Source organism: Narcine bancroftii, chromosome 7, assembly GCF_036971445.1.
Source record: "Narcine bancroftii isolate sNarBan1 chromosome 7, sNarBan1.hap1, whole genome shotgun sequence".
NCBI classification, from domain to species: domain Eukaryota; kingdom Metazoa; phylum Chordata; class Chondrichthyes; order Torpediniformes; family Narcinidae; genus Narcine; species Narcine bancroftii.
Window position 1 is genome coordinate 1,213,057 of NC_091475.1, and position 15,338 is coordinate 1,228,394.

Here is a 15,338-nt window from a genome sequence, read left to right on the forward strand (position 1 = left end):
GTTACAGTTACAGGTTGAGTCTGTCCGGTGGCTCGACCATCTCAGGTCCTGTGGGAGTGAGATTTGAGTTGGAGACTCTTGTGGTGGTGATACCTGAGTTAGAGAAGGTCCAATGGTCGGTGTCGTAGGGGACGGTGGATATGTTGGCGTCGAGGGTGGATGTTCAGTGCCGTCATCTATAGGTGTAAGGTTAGATTCTTGTGGAAGAAAATAGATGTGATGGGGTGAAAAACCCCTCATTGGGGTCAACAATTGTTAATTCCTGGACGAGTCACGTGATGGAGTAGTGACCGGTCAGGAAAACAAGCCCTCTTCAGGAAAATAGGAAAAAAGTTAGGAAAAAGCAAAGCATAACAAAAATAAAATATAAGAAATAGAAAATAAAGATTCAGAGAAGAGAAAGAAGATGGCTTTAAAGAAGGAGGAAGTAAAAAAAAACTGGAAAAAAAAGTAGAAAAGTCGCCAGAGAAGAAAGAAGAAGGCCTTACCTGCACAAAGGAACAGGACACTGTGGTAGTGAGGAGCGCCCGACCCTTGAGGTCAGTGCCTGCCCTGCGGAGTCGTGACTCTCCAGCTGGTGGACTACAAAAATGGCTCTCGGAGCCAAACAAAAGTGCACAATCAAAGGAGAGTGGGCCTGAAGGAGGATGAAGAAGGCACAGACATGAAGGAATTTATAAAAGGATGGATCCCGAAGGTCCTGGAAAAGACAAATGCAGGAAGAAATGGAAATAGAAAGGGCACACAGAGCATTAGCTCCGAAACCACAGGCACATCAAAAACCAAGATCCATCTTATTAAAATTTTTGAGATACACGACAAGAGAAAATATACTGGAATGGGCAAGGATTAAAATTAGAGAAGATAATAAACCATTGGAATACAAGGGTCAAAAAATTTTTTTTACCCAGACATAAGTTTTGAACTCTTAAAGAGGAGGAAGGAGTTTAATACAGCAAAATTGATTTTATGGAAAAAAGGTTACAAATTCATGTTAAGACATCGAGCTGTGCTTAAAATATTTATACCCGGGGAGCAAAACAGACTGTTCTTGGATCCAGAGAAAGCTCAAGAATTCGCAGAACGTTTGCAGGACAGGAGAAGAGATGTAACAAGAATGAAAAATGGCGATAAATTATATATAAAGATGTAAAAACAATGTATATGTAAAGAACTAAAGAGGGAAAAGAGAAGGGAAGGAAGGGTGTAAGGAGGGAAAAAAAGAGAGAGTTTTGTTAAGTGCTTTTTTTTAGTGTTTTCTGGAGAGGGCTGGGTAGAGGGGGAATAACCGTCACTGCAAAATCAGTTGATGCTCCGAACAAGATCGCAATCCAAATGAAAAGAGGAGTTGTGGTTGCCTGGCAAAGGATATGGGGCAACTCAGAGAGGGGAGGGAACTTTTGGGGATAAGGTATTTGTGGATGTGGGAACTGCGGGGGTGACAACTGTGTTGTCGCACATTAAGTGTAATTAGAGAAAACTAAGAGATGAAAATGGGGAAAAAGGGATGGAGTTGGCGAAGAGGTGGAAAAGAGGTGTATGCAAGATATAAGATGACCATATTGAACTATATGATTATAAACATTAATGGAATACATAACCAAATTAAAAGGATGAGGCGACTAAATTTATTGAAGAAGGAAAAAATAGATATATTGCAGGAAACACATCTAACTGAAGCGGAAACTGAAGAGAAACTGAGTAGGAAAGTAACAGCAGCATCCTATAATTCAAAAGCTAGAGGTGTAGCCATACTAGTTAACAAAAATGTACCAATCAAAATAGAGGAGGAAATAATAGATCCGGCAGGGAGGTATGCAATGATAAAATGTCAGATATACTCAGAATTTTGGAAATTGCTCAATATATATGCACCTAATGAGAAGGATCAAAAGTTTATGCAGGGTTTTTTTTGAAGATTGCAGACACACAAGCAAATATATTGATAGGTGGGGATTTTAACCTCAATTTGGATCCAATGTTGGATAAAACTGGACAAAAGACAAGTAAAAAGAATAAAGTAGCCAAATTTATGGTTAAATCGATGCAGAAAATGAAACATGGATATGTAAAGGAGGAAACACCCAAGAGAGAAGGAATTTTCATATTATTTCAGTAGGCACAAAACTTACTCAAGGATTGATATGTTTTTGTTGTCAGCCCATATTCAAGGGAGAGTTAGGAAAACTGAGTATAAAACTAGACTACTATCAGATCATTCAGCCCTATTATTAGCAATAGAACTGGAGGACATCCCACCAAGAACATATAGGTGGAGGTTAAACTCCATGCTACTTAAGACAGGAATTTAGGGAGTTTATTGAATGCCAAATTAAAAGATACTTTGAAATAAACACAGGATTAGTGAAAGACAAATTTATATTATGGGATGCAATGAAAGCCTTCATTAGAGGGCAGATGATAAGCTATATGACAAAGATGAAAAAGGGTTACAATTGGGAAATAGAGCAGTTGGAAAGGGAGATAGTAAGTACAGAAAAGGAATTAGTAAAAAGGGATGATATAACGAAAAGGAGAGAATTGGCAGACAAAAAAATTAAATACGAAACATTACAAATGTACAAGGTGGAGAAGAACATAATGAAAACAAAGCAAAAGTATTACAAACTGGGAGAAAAAAACACATTAAATATTAGCCTGGCAACTTAAAACAGAACAAGCTAAAAGAACGAGACTGGCATCAAGGAAAGAGGACAAACAAATTACATATAACCCAACAGAGATTAATGAAAATTTTAAGGAATTTTAAGAACAATTGTATCAAGCTGAGAATGAGGGGAAAGATGATAAAATAGAGGAATTTCTAGCTAAAATTGAACTGCCGAAATTGCAAGAAGAGGAACAAAACAAACTAATAAAACCATTTGAAATAGAGGAAGTATAGGATATATTAAAAAAGCTGCCAAACAATAAAACACCAGGAGAGGATGGATTTCCAATAGAATTTTATAAAACATTTAAAAGTTATTCATTCCTCCTCTCCTGGAAGTAATGAACCAGATAGAAGAAACACAAAACTTGCCAGATTCATATAAGACAGCAATAATTACAGTAATACCAAAGACGGGAAAAGATCCATTAACACCAGCATCATATAGGCCAATATCTCTACTTAACTCGGACTATAAGATAAAAGCGAAATTATTAGCAAACAGATTGGCCGATTGTGTACCTAAAATAGTAAAACAAGATTAAACTGGATTTATTAAGAAAAGACGAACAGTGGACAACGTCTGTAAACTTGTTAATCTAATCCACGCAGTTCAAGGAAATAAGAAACCAACAGTGGTTGTTGCTCTAGACGCAGAAAAAGCCTTTGACAGAGTAGAGTGGAACAACTTATTTAAAGAATTACAGGTTCAATCTACCAGAAAAATGTATAAATTGGATTAAAGCATTGTATAATAGACCGTTGGCGAAGGTAGCAGTAAATGGATATGTATCGAGTCACTTTAAATTAAGTAGGTCAACTAGACAGGGATGTCCACTATCCCCCTCATTGTTCGCCTTAGCAATAGAACCTTTTGCAGAACTGATAAGAATAGAAAATAAAATAAAAGGTATAAAAATAAAGGAGGAGTATAAAATCAGCTTATTTTCAGATGTCATCATAGTATACCCAGTAAAAGAATTACATAAGAAATTGAAGGAATATGGAGAAATATCGGGGTACGAGATCAACGCAAATAAAAGTGAAGTGATGCCAGTGAGTAATGTGGATTATACAGAATTTAAAAAAGAATCACCTTTAAATGGCAAGCACAAGCAATCTGATACCTAGGGATCAGGTTAGATAATAACTTAAGCCACTTGTACAAACTAAATTATCAGCCACTAGTAAAGAAATTGCAGGAAGACTTAGAACATTGAAAAGAATTACCGCTAACATTGATAGGGAGGGTAAACTGCATTAAAATGAGCGTGTTCCCAAGGATACAATACTTATTTCAAATGTTACCAATTCCTTTAACAGAAAAATTCTTTAATGAACTAAAGAGAATAATAAAGAAACTCTTGTGGAAAAGGAGGAAACCAAGGGTAGCGTTAGATAAATTAACAGAGAGGTATAATCAAGGTGGTTTGCAGTTACCAAATTTTAGAAATTATTATAGAGCCGCACAATTAAGGTACTTATCAGATTTTTACCAGACAAGGGAAAAACCAGACTGGGCTAAGATAGAACTAGATAAAATAGGGGAGAAGGTACTGGAACATATACTTTATAAGTGGGATGAAAAGCTGGTGCAATATAAAAACTCACCAGTACTGCATCATTTACTTCATACGTGGAAGAAGATCCTCTTAGAAAGGAAAAAAAAACTAATTATCAAATACCAAAATTATTATTGATGCAAAATCCACTAATCCTTTTTACAATAGACAACCTCTCCTTTAGAGAATGGGAGAGAAAAGGAATCAAAGAATAGAAAATTGTTTTTTGGGAAATAATTTATTAACATTTGAACAGTTGAAGTACAAATATGGAATAACTCAGGGTACAATGTTTGCATATCATCAATTGAAGGCATATTTAAAGGATAAATTGGGAAACAGCTTGAGATTACCAGAAGGAAGCAGTTTTGAATACGTGATTACAGATACAATGATAATCAAAAGATTTATAACCAACATGTACATTAAGCTGCAAGATAAGGAAAATGAAATAAACTATAAACCTAAGCAGAAGTGGGAAAAGGATTTAAACATAAAGATAAAAAATGAAGTATGGGAAAAGTTATGTTCTGGAACTATGAAGAATACAATAAACACAAGGTTACGCATGATACAGTGTAATTGGTTACACAGGGTATATAGTACTCCTCAAAAATAAAAATAAAATGGGATTCAACATTATCGGATAGAGGTTTTCGCTGTAAGAAGGAAATGGGAACAACATTACATGCAACTTGGGCATGTACGAAAGTGAATATGTTTTGGGAAGAACTAAGTCTGATACTAAATAAAATTACAAAAAATAACATACCAAAAAAAAACAGAATTATTTCTTAAGTAACATAAGATGTAGAGAATTAGGCCTCAAATTGGATAAAGTGCAAAAAAAATTCATTATGATAGCCTTAGCGATAGCAAAAAAAAATGTATAATGTCAACTTGGAAAATGGAAGAGAGCATGAGAATACAGCAATGGTACATGGAAATGAATAAATGTATTCCATTGGAAAAAATAACATATAATTTAAAAAATAAAGTCACAATGTTTGAACAAATTTGGGAACCATACATGGAACATATCAGAAAGAGTTTGCCTACGGCCTCCACCCCCTAAAATGAGAATGAAAATGAAAAGAAGACGTGTAATAAATAGATGATGCATTTTTTTTTTGTTTGTTTTCCTTTGTGTGAAGATATTGTTTTATGGTTTTATTATATTGTATATGTTGAATATTTATGGGTTTTGGAGGGGGGTGGGTAGAGGGGAGGGAGGGAAAGGGGGAAAAAATGGAGAAAAGACCACTGTGTAAATTTAATGAGAAACGTTTGTACATATTTTGGTTGATATGGTTCATAATGTGAAAAAAAATTATTTTAAAAAAACAATTATTCATCCCTGTGGCCACAAGAGTTAGATGGTTGGTTACTGTGCAGTATTTGTGTGGGTGGCTTGGGTGTTTGAGGTGGTGGAAGTGGATACTCAGGCACCCCAGCTTGTGCGAGGTATCGGACAGACACAGTGTCCTCCTTCCCATCTGGAAAAATAACAAAAGCATAATGTGGGTTAGCATGAAGGAGTTGAACTCATTTGACTAATGGATCTGATTTGTGGGGTCTCACATGACACTTGAGCAGCACGGTTCCAAGGGTTGTGAGCCAGCTAGGCATAGTCATTCCAGTAGTTGATTTCCTTGGGAAAGAAAACATACGTTCATGAGGCGTCAAATTGGTGGTCGTGCAAAGGAGGGAGCGGATGGAATGTAGCGTGGTCTGGAGAAGTTCCTGCCGGCAGGAGACAGGGAGGCGTTTAGTTTTGAGAGCTAGGAGTATGGCTTTCCAGATTATGGAGTTCTCTTTGTTACAAGCCCAAAGGACTCCCAAACCCAGCAGCAATAGACATTCACCAAGACAAGTGCTTTTTAAAACAAAAGTTATTTTTAATCAAGTTTAAACATAAAAATGGAATCAAATTTTAACTTAACTCTCTACTTATACTTAACTATACTCTATACTAACCCAAATTAACCCCCTTCTAATTCTAAGTCCACGTGTATGTAATGTGTGTGTAAATTTAAGAAAAGTTCTTTGGTTCACAATTCAATCTCACTTCTCCTTCTTCCAAGTTCTCTGGGTGCAGGCAATTCTTATACTGTGCACAGAATTTAACATGTATAAAGTTCACCAGGCTTTACTGCTCAGGAAGGTTCTTGTAGGGTTTGCAGAGAGAGATTTGTTGTTCCAGGATTTCCACAACTGAGGTACCACCATTAGTCACCTCAAGGTCTCGCTGATGAAACTTGCCCCATCAGGGTTTTCCATATGGTAACCTCTTTCTTCAGGCTACCACCATAGAGTTCTGTTCTGTTCCTCTTATTCCAAGAGAAACATCAGACCGATAGCATTTCCAGCCATCCACTGCTCTGGAGCTTTTCATCAGTTTCAACCAGTTCTTCCTGGCTTGCACTGTTCAGCTGCTTTTCAGTGTTGCACACACTAGCTGGGAGAACTTGTTAACTTCTCTCTCTCTCTCTCTCTCTCTCTCTCTCTCTCTAAACCCATCTGACTCTCTCACTTGCAAAACCCTCACCTTCTTCAGCAACAACAGGACTTCTTCTCCTTGGTCAAGATGTTGTCTTAGATAAAACAAAACCCAGGAGTGACCTTTCTGTGAGCACACTGAAAGTACTTTTTAACAGCCAGTTTGTCTCCTACAAACAATGGTCTTTTATTTCATGACGTTATTTCAATTAGCACCTACTTGTGAAATGTGCATCACATTCTCCAGAGATCCTGAAATGTTATTGAATATGAATCCTTCAGTCTTTCAAATAAGATCTGTTTTAAAGTATGTGTATGTATGTAACCCACTAATCTTACCAAAATTCTCCCAAATATTTATAATCCATTCCATCTTTCTCTATTATCCTGTTGTTGAACATGAAGGCCACTGATCATTGGTTGGTAACTCGGATGAATCATCTACCAGCTGGATAATGCTGCCACTGTCTATTGGCTTCAACGATTGCCTGAGCCTCTATTTCCTCTGAGGAGTGTTGTATTTCAGGGCCCTGCAGGGTGCAGGAGAAGAAGGCAATGGGTCTGCCCACTTGATTTAAGATAGCACTTGAAATGGCTTAGATTCGTCAAGAGCGTACGTGGAGGTTCTGGCAATGTCTTGCTTGATATTAGTGAAAACAGCAAGAGCTTGTTCTGAGAGGGGAAAGAGGATGTTTTGCTAAAAGGCTGGGCTTTGTCGGCATAGCAAGGTACCCACTGGGCACAGTAGGAGAAAAATCCCAGACATCTTTTAAGGGCTTTATGAGTTGTAAGGACCGGTAGTTCCATGAGAGGGCACATCCAGTCAGAATCTGGGCTGGTCACACCATTTTCGACCACATAGCCCAGGATGGAGGGGGTGTCCCTGTGTGCATCACTTCATGTCTGGGGACCGCTGTGGAAAACTGGGTGTGATGATGGATGGAAACTCTGACAGCACCCTGGCAGACTCGTTCGAATACGTGAAGGAGTCTAGGTGCGGAGCCGGCAATTTGGCCTCACTGAGGGAGAAGGTCTTGAATGTCTTTGCCATCGTCTCTTTAGATCCACGAGCAAACTGTCCGCGCAAAGGAAGCCAGCAAAGGTTGTGATACCATGGCCAGTATAAACGTCCATGTGAAGCAGCTGGAACTGAATTGCAAGGGGATAGTCCTCATTGCTGTATGTGCGGATGGTGCTGCTTTTGGCTTCTCTGAGCTCCAGTCCAACCGTTCTGGTTCAGGTATCATTGCTCAAGTGGGGAAGGATGCCAATTTCTGCTCTGGTGTCTACCCAAAGTGTCTTTCAGAGGTATTACAGTGGCCAGCTGCCATAGCCATTTGTGAAGTCTGGCTCTTTCGTTTCCCTAGAATGAAACTGGCAGTCAGCATCGGCAGGCCCCGGATCCCCACCTCTGATGATAGAAACACCAAGACTCATGGTGTGGGTGTTGCAGGTTTTGCCACCAGGCTGCGGTGTGGCTGGGCTTTTGGTTTTGATGCAACATTGATCTCAATGCTGGCTCCGCCATTTTGTTTGGTGCACCACAGAACATCCGTGCGAATGGCCACCTTTCGTCGGTCGGAGAAGTCCTCATTTGCCAGTAGGAGGCAGATGTCCTCCTGTATCTGCTCCAAAAAGATCTGTTCAAAGAGTAGACTTGGCTTATGGCCGTCTCCTAGTGCCAGCATGTCACTCAACAGGGTTGATGGTGCACGGTCGCCCAGGTCATCCATATGTAGCAACTGCATGGCCTGTTCATGGCGTGAGAAGCTGAATGTGCAGACCAATAGGACCTTGAGTGCTTCATACCTGCCAGCGTCTGAAAGCCATTGCAGAAAATAGATTACTTGGCCCGCCATTTCCTGTTCGAGAGCAGCCACCACATATTAGTATCTGGTCTCATCGGAGACAATGTTCCTGACCTGGAACTGGGGTTCTGCTTGTTGAAACCAGACGAGGGGTTGAGTGGTCTAGAAAGCTGGCAGTTTAAGTGAAATTGCATTCTGAAGAGTCAAGTTGTTCACGTTGTCTATGTCAATTGTGTGGTTCGTGTCAGGTCCAAATACGGTTGGATCTTTGGGTCACCAATGTGGCTGGTGTGCCACCATGACCGAAAGAAACATGTTGAGTCAAGCAGAGTTTCAGTTCAACTAATTTACTAATTAAAAATCGTGCACTTAAGAGGCCCACGCTTCCCAGTGACCTTCACGCCCTGTGGGGCGGAAGTGACATCAGCCTCCGGGCTGAGGCTTTGCCTTGCACTGAGAGTCCCGTGGATGCTGCTGGCTGTGGACCCACTTGTGACCACTGGAGCTGGCTTGCAGCATGGATGAGCCGCCACAATAATTTCTGCAAGTACTCCCTCTATCATCTGCCTTAACACTTCTTTATTCAGTTGATTTTCTTGGTGTAAAGAAATTTCATGTTCATGTTGCCGCAAAGGTTCCTGCTTACATTAGAAATTCATGTTGCCACTGACCATGAAAATGATAGACCTTCGACAAAGTGGTGTAAATTTCTGATTATGCAATGCTAAAATATGAAGACACCACCAGTTTTGCATATATGTGTATCTGATGCAAACAACTAAGACTTTAAATTTATTTTCAGAACTTGTGGATACTTCTGAAGTGGCTGAGATGGAAAGTAGAAGAGAGAGTTTAACTGAAAAGGTATTTAAAAATTATTCAAATTATGAAGTTTAAACACGTCAAAAGGTACACCGTTTAACCATTCCACAAATTCATTCCACGTTATCACTTTCCAGTCTGGAGTCCCCTTCCTCCACACAGAGCTAAATCACTGAATGGCTTTATTAACTCAAAAGTTGAGATATTATCTGGTTGTTCAGTGATGCTTTTAATTTATTCTTTTTTAAATTAAATCCAGGAAAAGTTATTTTGACCTTTATACTCCTGGCAGGATTCTCACCTTGAATCTTCATGCATAACTTTTAAATAGCAGTTTGCTAAATGTGGTAAAATTTCCAATGATGAGGCTAACTTTTGAAGATTGAAACCTCAAATACATTTGAAGTCACAGGAAGGGTGAAATAAATCTGTAGTTTATTCACAAATAATTCTCAACATTTATGATAATGTCAGGTTCAAGATATTGCAATTTTACTTCATGAACTTTGATGTATTAAGAATCATGGATAAATTATTGACTTTGGTACTTATCTGGGAATTATTAACCAACTTCAACATTCTAATCTAATATTTCATCAACATCTATCAAGAGAGGATTTGAAGAACAAATCATTTTTTATTCTCATTAGGAAAAGGGTGATTCTCTGAAGATTGACATAAAAGAGATAGAGAAGCTGCAGCTCCGATCACTGACAGAATGGTGTTATGCTGAACACTATGACCCAATTGTTCTGAAACAGGTAACCAAAAGATGATTTTAAGTAAAACCTGAAGATTACTTTCATAATGTAATTTTATTCAGTAGTATGAAGATCAATGGAGACATTCCAAGTAAATTGAATGGTACTATTATACTGTGTTGATTTCTAAACCTCTTGAACGACAAGAAAACTTTTAACCCTGATAAACAAAATAAGCCTTTTATTTTCGTTTGGCAAAGCAAGAGGAACACCAGTTTCAAAGAGAAAGGTGCAGCCCAGCAGCTATTTCCCAAGTAAGTGAGCACAACCATTTTATAACAAAAACAAAAAATTGATATTCCAAGTGCAAAATAGATCCCCCACCATCATAGCACATTCAACATGTATACCACTCCTAAAAAGCATTAATTATGGCTCAACAAGGCCACACTCTTATCATATCACTCTTTTCTATTGCCACCTGCCACTGAGACACAAGGTCTCATTTTCTTATCATACCCTTTGTTGATTTACACTCATTTTTGTTTTTATTGCTTAGCCAAGTAACTTTCCAATCACACAATCCTTGCAAGACTTGTAAAAGCAGCAGTAAAAACAAGGACACTTCTTCCACAGTACAAGGACTATGTTTATATTTATTTTATCACATGCGTCTCCTGTCTTCCTCAAGCTTGCAGATTAGTGAAGAATAAAAAGGAACATATTTATGCCACAGAACCAGAAATTGTTGGAAACTCTTGGAAGCCAGACAACATTTATGGAATGAGAAAAAAGTTTCAGGTGGAAGGCCCTTCTTCTGAACTGGAAATGAGAAATAAATATACTAATTTTAGTTTGTGGTCTGTGTTAGAACGACTGTGTACCTGATAGTGCTGTCTAATACGAATGTATTGTAAGGGCTGGCCTGCGCCTTTTCCTGTGACTCCTGCCCTCAGAATTCCCATTAAGGTGGTTACGCCCAAACTCCTCCCTCAGTACTCATCTAGGAACCAGGCCAGCAACCTGTGAGACATCTTTGCAGTTTATGGTGATCAAAGCCTATTTAATCACGACTCCTAGTCTGACATGAGTCATTGATAACGTATCCATTTGATAACCATACTCTCGTGCCATGGACAAGGCAATACGGGGGATAATCTGGGAACCAACCCTAAAGTTCCAGAGGCCTCCATAAAATTCGACCAGTGGCTGCACTGCCTCAACGCTTCATGAGACAAAACAACATGCAGAGTGAAGAAAATAAACAGGACCTGCTCTTTGCACAGGTTGGTGACCGCATTTTTCAAATGGTCAGAGATTGCAATACTGACACGCTGCTGTGGAGCTCCTGCAGAGACAGTACTGTACCCTGGTGAATGTCAACACGGACAAGCGCCTGGTGAGTCAGTGGACGAATATATGTGGATCCTGTGGGAGCTGGGGTGAGCCGGTGGCTGCAGAGAGTTTCTGCTGCAGCCCACTTAGAGGAGCTGATCCGAGATGCATGTGTAGCTGGCTTTAGATCGAATCACATCTAACTGCCAGAAACTCCTAGAAAAGGGCAATCGGAGCCTACAGGAAATCATGGATCTGGCCAAATCACTTGAAACAGCACAGAAAAATACAGAGATCTTCTCCTCTGGCAGCACAGTTGCCAAGTGGGGAGCACGGGTGCCACCATCTTGGGACGTGGGATCCCAAGTTGCTGCTGTCGAGTACCCGAAATGCCACTTCTGCAGCCAAGTGAAGCATAGGACCACGTAGGAGTTGCACAGCCAGAGATGCAATTTGTTCCGGCTGCAGGAAGAAGGGGTACTACGAAAAGGTATGTGGGTCCAAACCTTCCTTCAGCAACAACGCTTGTGGGCCGCATCAGTTGCCATCTTGGACCATATCATTTCTGGTGCCACTTACGGTTCTGGGGAATGGCTCAGTGAGACCATGGGGATGTGTTGCAGAGAAAGAATCAACTACCAACACCAGGGAAACACTTCGGAAGAGTTTTATTAGCAAGATATCTTGGAGAGCATGCCTAGCACCCAGCCTGAGCTTGCTCTGCTCACAGCCAGTTTTAACAGAGTTTTTATACAATAAATGGCAGTGCATTCCTGCATGTGGGCTTCCTGTTGCAGTCAACCTGACAATAGTTTATCATTGTCAACATTTGGTAATAATTTAATCATGGTTTCACAGAATTCCAAAGCTTATCATGTCTTCAGATAAGCGAGTCTGCAGATAAATCACAATCTTGAGGTTCCCTGCCTCCACTTAAGCAGTATGCAACTGACTCTTGAATGTTCTTGTAAGCAACTTATGGGTGAACCCTTTGTGTTCAGATTTTCCTCCACAGGATGACAACCCGGGACGGCACCACTTCTAGCATCACTTCCGGCCGCGAGGAACAGCATCGCATGTGCACCATGGGGCAGCCATCTTGGAGGGCGCCACCAAGCCAGTACAGTAACAACAAATTGGCCTCGATCATCCTAGACCAGAACAGCCTGCATCAGCTTGCCAGGTCTATGATGGTCATTGAGGGTAACAGTCTCTTTACAAACTGTTCAATACCAGGAGCATGGAGAGCTTCATACACCCGGTCACAATATGGCGCTACTCCCTCACAGTGACTCCAGCAAAGTGCAAAGTCTCCTTGACCTCCAGATCCCACTAGACCGAGATCCATGGCAGCTGCACCGTGACATTGACTGTGTGTGGCACTAAATACAAAAACTTTAAACTCCTCGTTATGCCACAGCTCAGTGCACTGGTCATGTTGGGACTGAATTTTCAGAGCCAACTCAAGAGTGTCCTAATGGAAACCCCTCCTTTACGGTGCGCAATGACCAATTTTTAAACCACCCGTCCTCCCCCCCGAAAGCGGCCAATTGGCAACCTGAAACTCGCCCATCACACACGATCTCCGGTTTGTCCACCCTCCGGGACCCACGACCACCTCTGTTCATGAATCTCACTCCTGATTGCAGGCTTGTCACCGCCAAAAGCTGGCGATACAACCCTGGGGATAGACCCTTCATTAGAACAGAAGTTAATCGACTTCTGGCTGAAGGGATTATAGATCCTTGTACCAGCCCCTGCAGGGCACAAGTGGTAGTGGTAAAGGGTGGGGAGAAACGCCATATGGTCATAGACTACAGTCAGACCATCAACCGATTCATCCAACTGGATGCCTACCCTCTCCCCCACATAACTGACATGGTGAATGAGATCACCCAGGATTGCGTCTTCTCAACTATCAACCTCAAGTTTCCATACCACCAGCTCCTGAGCTGTCAGGAGGACAGCCAGGACATGGCATTTGAAGCAGGCTCTAACACCTCCTCATCAATGGGGTTTCTGTCTTCCAAAGGGGGATAGTGGATGAGCACGGATTAAAGGTCACATTCCCCTTCTGGTCAGCGTGACCAACTGCAGCTATGAACTGCAGGACCAGGGCCTTGAGGCTGTGGGCCAGTGGGTGTTCCAACAGGGATTCGCATACGATCAGGGTTTGGCCCAATGACTCCATTCTCCACCACTCAGTCAAGTATAACCAGACGTGAAATGCAGAACGCACATTTCTTCTGGTTATTGTGAGGTTAAGCTTTTTGGCCTTCTGGAGAAACTTACAAAGCAGCCTTAACACACGTCAAGGACAACATCGCCAAGGTGGCAATGCACACTGTGGACAAATCCAGGTGAAGAGTGATGAGTCCGACTTTGCCCTGGCTGCCATGCTTAACCAGGTAGGAATTCTTTTCCCACACCTTCCAGGGCCTGAACTCTAGCATTCAGCCAGTGAGGAGGTGGCCCAGGCCATAGTGGAAGCAGTGCACCACTGGAGGCACTACCTGGCTGGCAAACTGTTCATCCTGCTGACTGAAGAATGTGCAGTCACCTTCACATTCAATAACAAACAGCAGGGAAAAATCAAGAATGACAAGATCCGGAGGTGGAGAATTGACCTATCCACCTATAACTACAAGATTTTATACAGGCCAGGGAAGCTCAACAAGCTCCCTGGTGCTCTGTTCAGTCCTGAAATTCTTTTTCTTGCAGGCCAGGCAGAATTCTAATTACTGGTAAATGTAAATTGTGCTCAAAGAAAGGAAGAAATGTAAACAAATTGACTGTCGGAATTCAGTAATGAATAAGCAAAGTACGAATCTCTGAATGAGTCTTTTGTTCAGGAGTCAGATGGTTCAGGGATAGCAATAATTCCTGAACCTGGAGGTGCGAGTCCAGTGGCACTTGTACCTCCTTTCTGACAACTGCAGTGAGAACAAGCATGTCCTTGGTAGTGTGATTTTTGATAATTGCTGCTGCTCTCCAACAGCAACATTCCATGTAGATGTTCTCGACAGTTGGGAGAATTTTGTCTGTGATGTACTGAGCTGAGTCCACTAGGTTTTGTAGGGTTTTATACTCAGAGGCATTGGGGGAGCCCCCAAACTAGGCCATGATGCAGCCAGCCAGTCAGCACACTATCCACTGCACATCTGTAGAACCTTGCCATGGTTTCCGATGACATACCAAATCTCCACAAACTCCTGAGTAAGTAGAGGTGCTGATGTACTTTTTTCACAGTGAAATTAATATGATGGGTCCCATGCAGGTCCTCTGAGATAGATACCCCAGGAATTTAAAGTTGCTCACTCTCTCCACATCTAATTACATACCACTGGTTTTCCTTTCTTAACACCTACAATCAGCTCCACCTTCCTGGTGACATTGAGTGAAAGTTTGTTGTTTGTACACCAGTCAACCAAGTTTTCAACACCCCTCCTGTATGCTGACTCGTTTTCCCCCTTTTCTACAGCCATATAGTCATAGTATAGAGCAGGGTGCAGAGTATACATCTCTGTGGTGTTCTAGTGTTGATGGAGATTGTATGGGAGATGTTTTTGCCAATACGTACTGAGTTAGGTCTGGATATGAGGAAATCCAAGATCCAATTGTACAGAGAGGTATTGAGATCCAGGTCTTGGAGTTTGCAGGTTAGTTTTGAGGGAATGATGGTGTTTATTGTAGTCAATAAAGAGCATCCTGATGTTTACATCTTTGCTGTCCAGGTGTTCCAGGGTAAACTCATCTCTTGTGTCGCTATTTGGGACAAACGCATGCGGTGAATCGCTGCCAAGCTGCCTGTCTCCCCTTGCTGTACTAAAATTGGCTGTGCATTATCTCTACTGTTAAGGACCCTCCCCTTGGGTATAACTGTATATGCATCTATTGTCTTTCATTATTGTACCATGAGTTTCTGCTAATAAAAGCCATG

The 15,338-nt window shown here is 41.1% G+C and overlaps 1 protein-coding gene across 13 annotated transcripts in view; it reads left to right on the forward strand.

Annotated features, from left to right (window-relative positions):
* spag17 (sperm associated antigen 17) overlaps positions 1 to 15,338 on the forward strand; it is a 221,117-nt gene that overhangs the window by 65,054 nt on the left and 140,725 nt on the right. For all 13 annotated transcript variants that reach the window (XM_069888414.1, XM_069888425.1, XM_069888424.1 and 10 more), the window contains 2 exons: positions 9,343 to 9,404; positions 10,013 to 10,123. In XM_069888414.1, coding sequence (XP_069744515.1) covers positions 9,343 to 9,404; positions 10,013 to 10,123 — 173 coding nt within the window. The remainder of the gene's footprint in view (positions 1 to 9,342; positions 9,405 to 10,012; positions 10,124 to 15,338) is intronic.